General features: G+C 44.8%; 1 protein-coding gene across 1 annotated transcript in view; it reads left to right on the top strand.

Annotated features, from left to right (window-relative positions):
• SREK1 (splicing regulatory glutamic acid and lysine rich protein 1) overlaps positions 1-17,117 on the top strand; it is a 252,902-nt gene that overhangs the window by 27,001 nt on the left and 208,784 nt on the right. Inside the window, 1 exon segment of the mRNA XM_030193208.1 lies at positions 952-1,085. Within this exon segment, the coding sequence (XP_030049068.1) occupies positions 952-1,085 (134 nt within the window).

The following is a 17,117-nucleotide window of genomic DNA, read 5'->3' on the forward strand; positions in this document are numbered from 1 at the left end:
AAGTTTGTGTGTGTATGTTGGAGCTAATCCATGTAGGATTAGATAAGTTAAAGAACAAACAAAAACAACGCACACTTAACTGAAAGCCAATGGAGCTTCAAAAACAGTGGTGTTACTCTTTTTTTGAATTGAGATCTATAAATTAGGCGTGCTGCCGTATTCTGCAATGTTGGAAGTTTTCTAAATATTAAATCACTAGGTTCAATATAAACTCAATTGCAGTAATCCAAATTAGCAATGACTGTCGACTGAACTACCAATCAAAAAGACTGTTGATCAAAATTTGCCCTGATCTTTCGCAGACCAATATATTTCAACAACGTTTTGTTTTCAGCTGGAATTTCCTTTGAAATTCCTTGTAGAAACCTTGTGCTGACTACTTCTCACTCATGGTAAGGTTTCAAATATAGTGAGGGTTAGATTTAACAGGGCTGGCTGAAATCAAACCTGGCTGATTTAAATCAGCTGAATCTAATTATCAATTAAATCTTGGTCAATTGGTTGATTAAGGGGACAGTTACATTTTCACATGGGTAACTTTGGTATTGGATAATTTCATTCCTTAAAAACTGTTATGTGTGTTTATAATACAGTATTACGTTTTGTTTGAGGATCAGAAACCAATCACAGTATGTTTTATTGGTAAGAGTGTATTTATTTCTACTGCACCAATTTAAATTAAACAGTATGTTGTGTGCCACAGGGATTATTGTATGACTTCCCTTGTGTAGCAATTTCTTTTTCCAATTTTTATACCCGCATTAGACATGTCTAGCACTTTACATGAAGTTATAGCTTCTCGTTTGATGAGGTATAACTTAAGTTTATGAGTAACTTAAACTGTTACACTGTGGGAATTTTGAAGTATTCACTGTTTAAAGGACTTTTGTGGATGACTACAAAAGGAAAACATGTTCCCAGCACTAATTATTGTTCCTTTTTATCTTGCAGCAACGCACCTCTTGCATTTTCCTCCAAAGTATGTTATGTTAAGTTTCGTGATCCTTCGAGTGTTGGTGTGGCCCAGCATCTAACTAACACGGTTTTTATTGACAGAGCTCTAATAGTTGTGCCCTGTGCAGAAGGTTGGTATTTCAGTCATTCTTCTGTAGTGTTGAACTTTGTTCTGTTTAATTGTTTTTTTTAGCTTTCACTGTTGTTGGCAAAGTGGTTGACTTCCCTTTTTTTTCATATTTTGAATGGGAATGGGTAAAGGCTGTCCATGAGAAGTTTGAAAACTTGTGCAGAACATTCTTATAGCATGTCAAGATTGGAAAGTAAAGAACAATACAAAATATCAGCATTTAGTTTTGACAGTGGCTCCTTAATTAGTAATCAGTCACCTACCCTTCATGGACACGGTTTACTGCAGTCCTGAGAAGACAGAATAAAATGTTCTCAGTAACCTGACGAAAGATTCAGTGTAGTTTCAAATACATGGGTAATTTTAACTAGGTCATTTGAAATGGGTAATTTATTTATTTATTATATTTTTATCCCGTATTTTCCCACTAAAAGCAGGCTCAATGCTTTTAATTCAAGGTTTAAAGCCAAGTAAGACATAAATCTTCAGCAGTATAGAGTACCTGCCTTGAATTTCATCCATATCTAGTGAAACTACCTTGTGATACACCTAGTTATATTCATTTCATTCATTCATTCATTTATTTATGTATTTATATACTGCTTAGACCTAAGCGGTTTACAGTTTTTCATTTTACAGGTACTGGGACTTTCCCTAGTGGGCTCACAATCTAAGTAGTACATTGTACCATAGGAGCTGACTCTGTGGGTGCTGTGGGTGCTTGAGCACCCCCAATATTAAGAAAATTCCTTGCATGTGTCCAGGGAGGGGTTATTTCCACTGGGCTTAGCACACCCAATAATTTTGAAAAGTTGGTTCCTATGCATTGTACTACTGTTGTACCTGGGGCAACGGAGGGTTAATGACTTCCCCAGGATCACACAGAGCTGGAGAGGGAATTGAACTTGATTCCCCAGGATCTCAACCTACTGCTGACCATAAGGCAGCAGTGGGAATCAAACCCAGTTCCTCAGGTCTGCATGCAATCCGCTACACTAACCATTAGACCACTCTTCCACTTCATGCCTGTAGGATTGCGAGGCTACATTGTTATGGCAGGCAAGACCTGGGATTAATCCATGCATATACGAACTAACATATTTTTTAAAAGACAGCATCACGGATTTCATATTTAGGTTTTCATGATAACCAATAAAAAAAAAAGTTGATTGGTTTCTAACACTCAAGTGCCTGAGCAGTTTTGCATCCTAGGAGTAACTGAATACACTTTAGCAATTTAGGATTCAGAAATGGAATAAAATATGTAATATTTTCAGTTTTATGTAAAGGTGAAATATGTAAATCGGTAATAGAAATGTTCCAGAAAGATCTAATAAAATAATTAATGTGGAGTCATTTGCTTTAAATAGATGAGGGCTCACCAGCCATATCAGGCTCATCTAACTGAGAGTGGCGCTAAATTGAGTGAATTTACCAGAACTTTCTTTTAAAGACTTTACTGCTCATGCATAAGACTTCTGCAGTGCTGCAGTTATGCAGTCACACTGTTATCCTACCGGGTAAGCAAAAAGGATTATTTTCCAGTTAGCTTTTTGGTTTCCTAAGTATTTGTGCCATTTTCCCCCAGGCCTTCAGCTCTTCATTAATTTTTATCATTGTCTTGGACATTTTTGTTGAATTGTATCCTGAACCCTAATATTATTTCATTAAAAAATGGAGTGTGGGACAGGCTTTTCATTTTTCTCTTGCTGTCCTTTTCTGTGAAGACATAAGGGTTTTCCCTCTTTTGACTTCAAATTCCATCCCACATGTGTGTAAAAAATGTCCATTACTCAATGCTACGTTTGCGTTGGGAAGAACCATAGAACTGATGGCTTTGAATGTTATCCAGAGCACTTAGGTCATGGAAGGACAGGTTCTTTGTAGGCAAACTTAAGCCCAGCTTATGCCAGTGGCCAGACTTTTTTAAAGAGCTCAGTTTTATTCAACACATTGTTCAAGAATATATACCTGAGGGTCGAGCTAAATCTGTATCTCCCCAATGGAATCTGAGCAGAGATTCCAAAAGAATTCTGCCAAAAGCTGAGTAAAGCATGCACCAAGTGCAAGTTCCAATGCCTTGGGCACAGCTCCTTGACAGATGGCTTGAGAACCCAGTTGTGATAGAAATTTCATACGTTTCAAAGTGGGTACACCTGGAGGACACCTTATATCATATACTTCCCTCGGGAGGTTCTTGAAGTGAACTGCAATATATTCCTAGTTTCAGTTTATGCAGATTACCCTTGGTTCTTAGGAATGCATCTTTTCTGATTGACATCCTACACCTATTTATATCCTGAAGCTTCCATTCTACCTGACTGTCAAGTTCTCACTTGCAAGCTCCTGTGTGCTATATGTCTTCTGCTGCTGATCTTTGGTATCTGACTCTTGCCTGTCTTTTACATTCAGTCCTGTTCTGCTTGTTTCCTGGCCACTTTTCTGCCTGTTCAGTATATCAAATCAAAATCAACTTGGTAACTTGCTATCTTGGTGGTGGTCCTTTTTGGCAAGACCGTCCTGTTGGTCTGACCATAGTTTAATTGTCAGTTTTGCTATACCACAAAATTCAAAGACTTAAGAAAGCAGAGGAGAGTGAGTGCCTGTGCTTTGTCAGACACCAAAAAACATCCGGTTACCTGGTCAGATACCAAACAGCTCTGCAAAGAAATAGGTTTTGAGAGTAATCTTAAACCTAGATGGGACAGAATTCCAAACTAGGGGAACAAGAATATAAAATGCTAATTCGCGTGTGGATGAAAGAAGGACTTGGAACAGAGAAGGGATTACAAGCAATTTGGCAGTAATAAAGCGAAGCAGATAGGGAAAAGTCTTTGGAGTGAGGTTTATTTTGATTTAATGGTATTTATTACCTTTATGAAGAGATTCACCCAAGGCAGTTTATAATGGGTATAGCTTGACATAACGCTTACAGTTGTGTTAACAGCATAACATTAATAAAATGATGAAATGTAAGAATAAGTATAAATGAGGTAAACTAAGAGATGAGCAAATTAATTCTTAGCAGTAGGAATAACATATTAGTGTCTGAACTAGACACATTAAAACAGTACAGTAGAACAATCTTAAATATGATAAATGCCAATGGAATACAAATGATAGGCAGCATGGAAGAATATTTATATAATAGTGTCAGCACGATACAAAATAGGAATCCACTTAATAGGCAACACATTAGAAACATTCATATTAACATAGATTTGATGCTCACGATGTCAGCAAAATCAACAAATGAAATACCTTAATAGGTTCACATTAGAAATTTCATATAACAGATGTGGTAACTTATATTTAGGTTTGCTCACACCTTTTTCAGTAATAGGTCAAGGTGAGTTGCATTCAGGTGCACTGGATATAATGTCAGTACAATACAAATGAAACGAGTTTGTAGGCAACCAAGGTGGGCAAATGCAGTTCAGACACATAAACAGACAAGATGGGTGGGATAAACTCATTATGATAAATAAGTTGCTAAATTAAAGGCAAATTCTATATACAATTGAATAAGGTTTGTGGAAATGGTGTTAAACAAAATGTGTGGCGAGCTAGTCCGGATGCTGAGTGAGTGGATAATCAGTCGCCACGTATATTAAAGGCTTGAGAAAAGAGCAAGGTTTTCATTTGATTCCTAAAGCAGATGTAGCCATAATTAGGCATAGTCCTTCTCGGAGTGAATTCCAGAATGTGGGGGCTACTCCTAAGAAGGATTGCTGGCAGATGTCACATTGTACAATTTCCTTGTAGTGATCTTACTTGGGAATACTTTAAAGGCGTCAAAGGTTTGTTAAGGGCTAACTTATTCTTTAAGGGGGTCTTTCACAAATGCGTTCTAGCGTTTTAGTATGTGCTAATGATTATCGCACACTAAACGCTAGAGATGCCCATAGGAATATATGCATTATTTTTAGTGCGCACTAAAAACATTAGCACACCTTTGTAAAAGGGGCCCTAAGTGCTCTGGCCCATTTTGTCTGAGGGCCTTGAAAATTAGACAGTTTTAATTTTGACCTATTAGGCTACTGGTAGCCAATGAAGGATGTGATGTGATCATGCTGCTTGCAGCCTTCTGTCTATTGTGCTGCAGCATTCTGAATCAACTGGAGCTGGGGCAAACTTTTGGTTGGACCAGTGTACAGGATGTTGCAATAAAACTGTGACATTATCATGGCATGGACCACTTTAAAGGCCATAGTGAGGATTTTGGATTTTACCCTACAATTGACAGGGAGCCAGTGATATGATCTCTTATCCTAACACCACGGAGGAGCATAATAGCAGTATTTTGGATCAACTGCTTAAGAGTGGCTACCTTAAACCATTGTAGAAAGAGTTGCAATAGTTTACTGGTGACAAGGATGTGAACCTTGGTATGTATGATGTCTTTGGTCCGAAAGACCGTAATTGATTTTACCTGTTTGAAGTGCAAAGAAACAGAATTTGACTAAAGATGCTATCTGGCAGTTGAAAGAAAACTCAGTATCAATAGTAACTCCCAGGATTTGTAATTTATTTATTTATTGTATTTGTATCCCACATCTTCCCACCTCTTTGCAGGCTCAATGTGGCTTACAATACATCATGAATAGTGAAAGTACATGAGAAATTGTACATTTAGTACTGACAGAGGATCTTGGGTACATGATAATGATAAAACATGATGGTATATTAACAAACAATCATAGTAAGAAATATTTAAGAATTATATAGGAGTATGCATTTAGTGATAGCAAAAAAATATGATAGTGGTTTTGCAAGCCAATATTGTAGGGGCAGTTCTGGATATGTGTACAGGGGTTCATATTTGTTGATCCTTGTATGCTTTGTTGAAGAGATGGGTCTTCAGTAGACTTCGGAAGTTGGCTTGTTCATAGGTCGTTTTTAGGTTTCTCGGCAGCGCATTCCAGAATTGTGTGCTCAGGTAGGAAAAGGTTGACGCATGCGTTTGTATTTAAGACCTTTGCAATTTGGGAAGTGAAGATTGAGGAATGTACGGGATGATTTTTTTGCATTCCTGAGTGGTAAGTCTATCAGGTCTGACATGTAGTGGACATTTTGTGGACTAGGGTGCATATTTTGAACGTGATGCGTTCTTTAAGTGGGAGCCAGTGCAATTTTTCTCGTAGGGGTTTAGCGCTTTCGTGTTTTGTTTTGCCGAATATGAGTCTAGTTGCAGTATTCTGAGCTGTCTGAAGTTTCTTGATTTGCTCTTTGCATCCGGCGTATAGTGCGTTGCAGTAATCTAGATGACTGAGTACTATTGATTGTACCAGGTTGAGGAAGACGGTTCTTGGGAAGAAAGGTCTTATTCTTTTTAGTTTCCACATTGAATGGAACATCTTCTTGGTTGTGTTTTTCATGTGACACTCAAGTGTTAAGTGTTGATCAATGGTTACTCCAAGAATTTTTGGGATGTCTGAAATTGGAAGATTCAGTTTTGGTGTATCAATGGTGGTGAATTTGTTCGTGTTGTATTGAGAAGTGAGTACTAGGTTAGGACAATCTTTGCTAGAGGAGGAGAGGGGAAATAGTAAATGCAGTTGACCACCCAGTAATCCATAACACTTGATGTTTGTTAGGTTTTTGGTCCATCAGTTTTGAGGAAAGCCAGTCTGCTTCTCAAGGTTGTGACGTATAGTCAAGGGGCTAAGGTGTGAGGTATAACAATTGAATGTCATCGGCGAACATACATATATAGGGGCTGAGATCGAAGGACTGAATTAACAAGGCAAGGGGGCTATGGAATAGATTAAAAAGTATGGTATGCCTGGCCCATCTCTTGCTGCCTTCCATCTGATAACTAGGGTCTACTGTGCCTCTCTGGGGAACACCTGGACCTCTTGCTCCAAGTACTGGCAACCCCTGAGTACATGAGAACTCAACCCAAAGGGAAAGGGAGCATGACCTAGGCCCAAGATTCCTGGTGTTCTTCATAGTGGTTGACTCGGCTGTGACACCTTATCCCATGCTAAGGCCATGCTGTACTGAGTTCCTCAAGAGACCACTTGGGATCCACATTTTTCTATAAGTCTCTCGCTGTGGATAGAAATTCAGTAATATGAGATTCACTTCGTGTCAAGAATCCTGGACCCTAATAGGTACGTTGAGTTCTCTATTTTAGAAGATAACCACAAAATTCCTTGATACACACGCATTCTAGAGAATCTCTGTACTGATCATAGTCCAGTGGTTTTCAACTTTTCCATACTGTTGTATCACTTTGAAAAGTGTGAGATTTATTGTGTTTGCCCAGTATTGCAAACCAAAATTCACTGCAAATTCTGTACTTACAATTATGTATGATGTTCATCAGTGGTGGTGTAGCTGCGGTAGTGGGAGTGTACGGTTCTTGTGGTGCATTTTCTCACTAAGAAATTGGTGCCTGTTTAAAGGAAAAAATGGAAGGAGTTGCAACACCCTAAATTTTAATGAGCAGTCATTTTATTTAAGCACACAGGGTATAAACACCTGCTCTGCTTATTCAATTTTAGAGGCCAAATCTTGCTAAGGATGTAAAAGATGTGAAACAGTCCAGCGGAAGGTGACAAAAATGGTGTACGAGAAGAGACTGGAAGACCTGAAGTGGTATACTCTAGAGGAAAGGAGGGGTAGGGGAGATACGATACAGATGTTCAAATCTTTGAAAGGTATTAATATAGAAATCTTTTTTTCCAGAGAAGGGGAAGCAGTAAAACTAGAGAACATGAATTGAGGTTGAGGGGTGGTAGACGGGAAATTCTTTTTCACAGAAAGGGTAGTCGATGCCTGGAATTTAAATGTATTATTTTTTAGCCTGCCTTATCCAGGATGGGTTACAATAAAACATTCATAAAAATATAAAGAAATTACGGCAAACCCGAGAACTCAAGATAGATCACAAGTAAGTCATCAGTCAGTATTATAAAAAGATTTAAACAAACAAACAAAAAATTTTCATGGGTTTCCGAAATGCTGCTCTACTGGTTTCACATTTAAGCTGCATTGGCAGACTGTTCCATTCAGTGGGTCATCTGATGGAATAGGTACCCAGCTTTGTGAGTTCCAAACATGCATGCTGTAATGCAGGAATTACAAGCTTCCTTGTCATCAAGCAGATGCAGCCATTACAGATGGGTTGTGTCCATCAACCAGCAGAGGGAGATAGAGAGCACACTTTTTCAGTGCCTCATACCAGCTTGCTCCACTGCCTCTCTTCAGTATTCTCTATCTCCCCTAGCAGAGTGGCTGCAGCTTCTCCGAGCTCCATCTAAAATCTGCTTGTTGGTTGCTCCTGTGCTTTTGCCAGTTGTTAGCAGGGGTGTTGGAGGCTATAGCAGCTTCACTTTAAAGGCACATAGGTTCGCCCTTTCCCTGCCTTACCCATACCTCCGTGGATGTGGACACATTGCTTAGCTTTCCCTGTCCTTTCCCACCAACAGTGGATGCAGGCACATAGGTTTGCCCATTCCCTGCCTTTCCCACTCACCTGAGCCTCCGGAGTTCTATTTACCTCTGCTTTCCTCACAGCGTTAAAAAAAAAAAAAAAAAAGGGAACAGAGGTTTTTCCTTGCCTTTTTCTGTGGGACCGGAGCTGTGATACTCGGTCCAGTGAGGTAAGATTGTTTTCTGACTCCTCCGGGGTGGGCCCGCGATCGGGGCGATTTGGTGCGAACCGCCGTGAAGCTCAAAGGTACCGCCTGGGGCGTTCTGCTGGGTTCACTTTTCGTGCCCGTTTTCAGCAGAGGAACTCCTTTTGCTCGGACAAACGTTCCACAGCCACTGGCTCAAGGCCTGGAGTTCAGGGGCGACCCTCTCAATGATGGTGCGCCGGCCCTCTCCTCGAGTCCTGTCATCGGAGGACGTCTTTCCCTCTTTGCTGAGGAGTGGGCCAACAGTTCCTCAGATCAGTGGGTCTTGGACCTGATCAGAGACGGTTTCAGAATAGAATTCGACGCCCCTGTAAGAGACGTGTTTGTGGAGTCCCGATGCGGTTCTGCCGCCAAACGGGCGGCGGTAGAGGAGACTTTGCAAGGTCTGATTCAGATAGGGGCCGTGTCCCCGGTACCTCCCGCCGAACACGGCTGCGGCTGCTACTCCATCTACTTTGTGGTGCCGCGAAAAGGAGGGTCTTTTCGCCCTATTCTGGACTTACAAGAATTAAACAAGTCCCTGAGTGCGGCATTTTCACATCGAAACCCTTGCACTCCGTCATTGCGGCGGTACAGCCAGGAGAGTTTTTCACGTCTCTGGACCTGAAAGAAGCTTACTTGCACATATCAATTTGGCCCCCGCATCAGAAGTTTCTGAGGTTTGCGGTGATGGGAAAGCATTTCCAGTTCCGGGCCTTGCCTTTTGGCCTTGCCACAGCTCCCTGCACCTTTTCGAAGGTTATGGTGGTAGTAGCTGCCTTTCTAAGGTGAGAGTGTATTCAGGTTCACCCGTACCTGGACGACTGGCTCATTCAAGCAAACTCTGCTGCAGAGAGTCAGCATGTAACAGCCAGAGTGGTCTCAGTACTTCAATCTCTGGGCTGGGTCGTCAATTTGGCCAAAAGTCACCTGACCCCCTCGTAGTCTCTAGAATATTTGGGGGCCAGGTTCGACACAGCCTCGGGGTATGTGTGCCTACCCAAGCAAAGGTGGTGCAAGCTTCAGAATCAGGTCCGTCTGCTCCTGAGGATGCCCCGCCCGCAAGCTTGGGACATTGTCCAGCTGCTGGGATCGATGACGGCCACCATGGAACTGGTGCCCTGGGCGAGAGCGCACCTGAGACCTCTACAGTGTGCTGTACTCCAAAGATGGTCTCCAGTATCTCAGGATTATCAGTGCAGACTCTTTTGGCTCCCTGCGGCCCGACTCAGTATGGAGTGGTGGCTCTCAGACAGCATGCTGCGGCGAGCAATGCAGCTGGCTCTCCCCGATTGGTGCCTAGTGGTGACAGATGCCAGCCTGAAAGGCTGGGGCGCACATTGCAAGGGGAAGCATGCCCGGGGTCTATGGACACCCGAGGAGTCGGAGTGGTCCATCAACCGCCTAGAGTTGAAAGCGGTGTTTCAGGCGTTTCTGGCTTTTCAAGTGACCCTGGAAGGATTGGCTGTCAGAGTGATGTCGGACAACACGACAGCAGTGTCCTACATAAATCGACAAGGCGGCACTCAGTGCAGAGCTCTAGCTGCGCAGGCCGAACGAATTTGCCACTGGGCCGAGCTGCATCTACAGTTTCTGTCAGCAGCTCACATTGCAGCTCAGAGCAACGTGCAACTGATTATCTAAGCAGGCATCAGATCGATCCAGCGGAGTGGGAACTTGCAGATGAAGTATTCCTGCAGATATGTGCCAAGTGGGGCAAGCCCGTGATGGATCTAATGGCGACAAGCGTCAATGCCAAAGTCCTGTGCTTTTTCAGCAGACGGAGAGATCCTTGCTCGGCGGGGTTGGATGCCTTGGCTCAACCCTGGCCTCCGGGCCTACTGTATGTGCTCCCTCCGTGGCCCTTGTTAGGGCGAGTGCTCCTGCGGATTCGGCTGCATCCAGGAGAAGTGGTTCTCGTCGCCCCGGATTGGCCCAGGAGGCCTTGGTATGCAGACCTCCGACAGATGCTCGTAGAGGATCCCCTGCAGTTACCTCTGGTTCCCAACCTGTTGTCACAGGGTCCGGTGACCATGGAGGACGCCGGCCGATTTGGTCTTATGGCTTGGCGATTGAGAGGGCGCAATTGAGAGACAAAGAGGCATATTTTCAAAGCACTTTGGGAGGCTAAGTTCCATAGGTTTCTATGGAACTTTGGGAAGCTAAGTGCTTTGAAAATGAGCCTCAAAGGCTATTCAATAAAGTAATTACCACTCTCCTGCAAGCCCGCAAGCGTTCCACTTCCGTGGCTTATGCCAGGATTTGGCGCCAGTTTGAAGTCTGGTGTGCTTCCAAAGAGATCACACCCCTGCGGGCTCCTGTCTCGCCGATTCTGGACTTTTTGCAGGATGGTGTACAAAAAGGCTTGGCCTATAATTCCCTGTGGGTGCAAGTGGCAGCGTTGGCCTCCCTGCGTGGCAAGGTTGAAGGTGTGTCTTTAGCTGCTCATCCAGATATGGCACGGTTTCTTAGAGGGGTGCTTCAGCTCCGTCCTCCCGTGCGTGCACCTTGTCCAGCTTGGAACCTGGGGCTAGTGCTGAAAGCCCTTCAGGGTGCTCCCTTTGAACCGCTTCGGTGTGCTTCAGAGACAGATTTGACACTGAAGGCCATCTTTTTAGTGGCCATTACTTCGGCGAGATGGGTGTCAGCTCCAGGCGCTGTCCTGTAGAGACCCTTTTCTGCAATTTTCAGAGTCCGGGGTCACGGTTCGGACCGTGCCTTCCTTCTTGCCTCAGGTGGTTTCAGCGTTTCACCTAAACCAACCTATTTTCTTGCCCTTCTTTGTCAAGGAGTTTCCAGAATCTTTTGGGCAATTGCACCTGTTGAACGTGCGCAGGACTCTGCTGCAGTATCTGCGAGTTACTAACTCTTTCAGGACCTCTGATCATCTGTTTGTTTTGCTATCAGGTCCTCGCAGAGGGTCTCCAGCGTCTAAAGCCACTATTGCCTGCTGGCTCAAAGAATCTATCTTTTCAGCTTATTTGCTTGCTGGCCGGCCTCCGCCTGATGCCTTAAAGGCGCATTCCACTAGAGGAATTTCCTCTTCTTGGGCTGAAACTGGAACACTCTCTCTTCAAGAGATTTGTAGTGCAGCAACATGGGCTTCTAAGCTCTTTTGCCCGACATTACAGACTGGATGTGGCTGCCAGGAGGGATGCACATTTTGGAGCGCAAGTGCTGGCGCGTGGTGTGGCTTGTTCCCACCCTATCTAGGGATTGCTTTGATACATCCCATCTGTAATGGCTGCATCTGCTTGATGACAAGGAAGGGAAAATTAGGTTCTTACCGTGATAATTTTCTTTCCTTTAGTCGTAGCAGATGCAGCCATGATCCCTCCCTGTCTGATTGCTATCTGCTGTAAATCTATTTCAGGTTCTGTTCATGTTTCCTGGAGATTCCGCCCTTGGGAGAAAGTCGGAAAACAGTCTTCAGGATTCTTGTTCAATTAAAGGAGGATGACTTAATTCCCTCCAGTTTCATGTTTTGGAGGATGAGTTTATTCCCTCCAGTTATGTCTCAGTGGAGGATGAGTTTATGCCCTCCGGGAGGATGTTTCATTCCCTCCATTCTGAGTTAATGCCCTTTGTTGTAGGGCCATCGTTCGCTGTGAGGAAAGCTCATGTTATTCCAATTGCGGTTTGCCATACTGCTTTGGAAGCTTCAAATACTGAAGAGAGGCCTTGGAGCAAGCTGGTATGAGGCACTGAAAAAGTGTGCTCTCTATCTCCCTCTGCTGGTTGATGGACACAACCCATCTGTAATGGCTGCATTTGCTATGACTAAAGGAAAGAAAATTATCACGGTAAGAACCTAATTTTCCCATATGCTGGTGCTCAGAACACAAGGATCGAGATGGCATATACTGCTGCACAACAGTTTAAGTAGTGAGCTGAATCCTGATAAATAGCCTGATGAATCATGATCAGTTAGTTGCACAATATTCTACATTATACTGGTAACCATTTCAGGTGCTTCAAATAGGGAGTAATGTGTTCAGAACGTGAAAGGCCCATCAACAATCGGACAGCAAAGTGCATGACTGTTTGAAGTGCCTGAAGGGAATATTTTAGCAAGGCATATTTTAGCAAGCCAAGATATACGATGTTGCAATCATCTAGGCAACTAAACATCATAGACTGCAACACCATTTTAAAATCATGCCATGACAAGAAAGATTTCAATCGAGATAACATTCTTAATATTCTCAATTTAAAATACAGAGAGTGAATCAAAGCTTGTACCTGCGTTCTAAATGTAAACACTGCATCTACCACAATTCCCAAGTTTTTAATCTGTTACAGTCTTAACAGGTACACCCTGTATTTCCAAGTGCGAAGGCCGCACCAATGAAGAATCTGACTCAACCCACATTATTTCAGTCTTCGTCACATTCATTTGCAAACGATTCTTTTTTAGCCAACCCATCACCGTTCTTAAAATCAACTGCAATAGAGAAATCATATCAACATCAGTCACTTTTACAGGCAAAAAAAATTTGAATATCGTTTGCATAAATTCTGTAGGAAACTCCGAAAGATTGTAGTAGATAACACACAGCCTGGAGATAAAGATTAAATAAGGTAGCTGACAGTCAACAACTTGGTATCCAAACGTACCACAACCATCCTTGCATCCAGATACGAGCGGAGCTAATCCGAAATGGTTCCTGCAAGGCCAAATGCACTGAGGCGTTGCAATGAATCCAGCAACTGGTGGGTTGTATCCATCTACCAGCAGGTGGAGATAGATTACTTAAACTGAAGTGGATAATACTGGATGACCAGCCCCTTCATTAGCCAGTATATCTCTATATCTCCAGCAGGTGGTGGATGACTTCTATCAGCTCCTTGGTTCTTCATCTGGGGTTTCTTCTGGGCTGTTGGCCAGTTGAGAATTGAGGTGTTTGACCACTTGAGGTCCTCTTTGGAGTCATACCTGTAGCTTTGAGTCCCTTCTTCACCCTGTGATCACCTGTCTCTCAGCTTTGTGTACCGATTGTTCCTTTGCCTTCCTCACCAATGGGGGAAGGGGCAGCCTGTATTAAAAGAAAAAAAAAAAAAACAACCTTCTGACAGGAACAGTGCCTTTCTCTGGCCCATGGCGCCTCTCTGACAGCAGGTAGTGCCGCTTTGCTCCGGATCACATTGCAGTCAGTACTTTGACTTTTTTATTCTTGCTTGGTGGTTTTGTGACACATGTATTGGTTGGCATAGCAGCAGAAGTTAAGTGGTGCTGCTGCTACGGGAAAAGGAGATCCATAGTGGGCATTTGTTTGGCGGGCTGCTCGGAGCCCTTGGCGGAGGAGAGTTCGTCTGCTTCAGGGCCACCTGTTTCCTGCACTGAGCCTTTGGGCGCATGCCATTTTGTCTGCTAGTGCTGATCAGCTGATAGCGCCGTTGGAGCCTTTGTGCAGCCCTGTGGTTTTGGCCTCTCCCTCTGCAGGGTTCCCTCTTCATCTTTGGCGGCTGCTCCGGGTCCTTCTGGTGGAGCTGGGGGTGGATTTTCCCAGAATTTATTCATCAGGCATATTTATCGAAGAGGGCCTTTCCTCAGTCTCAACACTTTGTGGATTCCCTATCCCCCCCCCCCCCCCCCCCCGGTGTCCTCTTTTCAGGATTTGGGAACCCCTCCCTGGAACCCCTTGAGAACCCTGCTCAGAAGAGGAGATGTGTGTACTTGGTGTCTGAGGCAGAGTCCATGGCCCCCCTTACCCATTCGCCTTCACTTGCTGCACTATCTAGGTGTCACGGTTATGCCCAGGTTCCTTGCTTACAGACACCTCGGCCCCCGGTGGTTAAACCTGGCGGGTGCTGGGAACTGATGGCTTACCGTTTCCCATGTTCCAGAAGATATGCTGGTCCGGTCCGGACCTTCCAGCCTTCCAGAGTGCTTTGGGAGTTTTTTGGAACCAAGCAGTACCAGTACTTAGTGAACTTCCTTGTATGTTGCCTTTATTAACCACTTGGGTAGGTCTCTAGTTTGCCTTGCAACAGAGGTTCTCAGAGGGTTTCCTTTGGTGAGAGTTGTTGCAGTACGTCTGTGCTATTTTTTCCCTTTTGTGTCTTTGACCCTGCTTGTCTCCTGGATTAATCTGCTGCCTGCCCAGACCCGGCTTGTTTCTGGACTATTCTTCTGCCTGCTGCCTGCACAGAACCGGCTTGTTGTTGGATTATTCTGCCTGTCCAGACCTGGCTTGTTTCTGGACTATTCTTCTACCTGCCCAGACCCGGCTTGTTGTTGGATTATTCTCCTGTCTGCTGCCTGCCCAGACCCGGCTTGTTGTTGGATTATTCTCCTGCCTGCTGCCTGCCGAGACCCGGCTTGTTTCTGGACTATTCGTCTGCCTGCTGCCTACGTGGGCATGTCTCAGCTGGTTCCAGCAGTCTCTGGAGCAAAACATGGAGGTGGCTTCAGCCTTGGGATCGGTTGGATTCCACTTAGAATCTGGACTGGCCTATTTAGCTGATTCCCTATTATGATCTTGTCCGGACCTTAATCAAAGAGATGGCTCTGGCGGTTTCCTCTCAACGGCAATTGTGGCTCCGCCATTGGGTGGTGGACTTGGCCTCAAAGCAGTGCCTCACTAGTTTACCCTTTTGGGGCAAGCTCCTATTTGGTGAGGACCTGGAGAAGATCGTGAAAAATCTGGGGGACTCCAAGGGTCAACATCTTCTGGAGGATAGACCCAGGTCTGCTCCTTGGATTTGGACTTCCCGACCTCATCTTCGGGAGGCTTGATAGTACTTCACGGGCCGGTCCGTGGGAGCTTTGCAGCGGTCTTCCTTTCAAGGGGGCCAGAAGTCTGCAGCTGCCGCAGCTCTTCCAGGAGCCCCTGGATGTTCCTCCCAATGATGGGACGCTGGTCCACTGTTCGATACGGAGGATAGGGGGGTCGGTTGACTCTCTTCTAAGGGGAGTAGGCCAAGATTACCTCAGATCAGTTGGGTAATGGATATAGTCAGAGATGGTCACAAGCTCAAATTTGCTGCACCTGTAGGTGAGAAGTTTTTGGAGTCTCAGTGCTTGACAGTCGCCAAAAGGGCTGCAATTGAGGCCACTCTGCAATCCCTGTTGGACCTAGGGGCAGTGGTTCAGGTTCTTCCTTCCGAAGCCCGCACGGGTGGTTATTCATTTATTTCATGGTGCCTCAAAAAAGAGGATCCTTTTGGACAATCCTCAACCTTTGCAAGGTCAGTCAGTTTTTGAGGGTCAGATGTTTTTGCATGGAAATACTACAATCTGTGGTGGTGGCAGTGCAGCTGGGAAAATTTCTGACTGCTTTGGACCGGAAGGAAGCCTATCTACATATCCCTATTTGGCACCTGCACCAGCGTTTCCTCTGTTTTGCCATTCTGGGACACCATTTTCAATTCCGGGCCCTAGCCTTTGGCCTGGCAACTGATCTGCGTACCTTCTTGAAGGTCATGGTGATGACGGCGGCGTTCCTCAGGTGGGAAGGAATCGGAGATAATCACTACCTGGATGACTGGTTGTGGTGGCGTTCCTCGGGTGGGAAAGAATCTGAGTTCATCCCTACCTGGATGACTGCTTGATTTAGGCGACCTCTGTCCAGGAGAGTCACTTGGCCACCGATTGAGTCATAGGTCCTTGGGTTATCAACATTTCCAAGAGTCATCTGATCCCGTCTCAAACCCTGGACTATCTTGAGGTTTGCTTTGATACAGCACGGGGCCAAGTTTTCTTGACGGGGGGGGGGGGGAGTGGTCAAGCCTTCACTCTTAGATTCGCAATATCCTACGGTTGTCAAGCCCTTGAGCCTGGGACTACGTGCAGGTATTAGGCTCCATGGCGGCCACTCTGGAGGTGGTGCAGTGGGCACAGGCTCACATGCGGCCTTTACAGCTTTCATTCCTGAGCAGGTGGTAGCCGATGTCTCAGGACTATCAGCACCATCTCCTGTGGCTCCCCGAGGCCCTCCGCAGTCTGGCCTGGTGGCTTCATGACCCTCATTTGAAGAAGAGGATGCCGCTTGCGGCTCTGCAGTAGGTGGTCGTGATGATGGATGCTAGCCTCACCAGTTGGGGTGATCATTGTCTCCATTGCTATGTCACTTGGACCGCACTGGAGAAATCTTGGTCAATCAATTGGCTGGCAGTGATGTATTCTTTACGGGAGTTTTTGAATCTTCTGACGGGCAGGGTGGTCCGAGTTTTTTCGGACAACATGATGACTGTGGCTTATATCAACCGCCAGGGTGGCTCTCTGAGTCTGGACTGTTTTGGTGAGGCAGGTTGTCTCCTAGAGTGGGCAGAAAGCCCACATTCAGTGTCTCTTGGAGGCTCACATTGTGGGGCAATGCAATGTGAAGGCCAATTTTCTCAGTCGCCATCTCCTGGATCCAGCAGAGTGGGAACTATCTGAGGAGGTATTTCACCTGAGTTGCTGA

This window comes from Microcaecilia unicolor, chromosome 2, assembly GCF_901765095.1.
Source record: "Microcaecilia unicolor chromosome 2, aMicUni1.1, whole genome shotgun sequence".
In the NCBI taxonomy this organism is placed as follows: domain Eukaryota; kingdom Metazoa; phylum Chordata; class Amphibia; order Gymnophiona; family Siphonopidae; genus Microcaecilia; species Microcaecilia unicolor.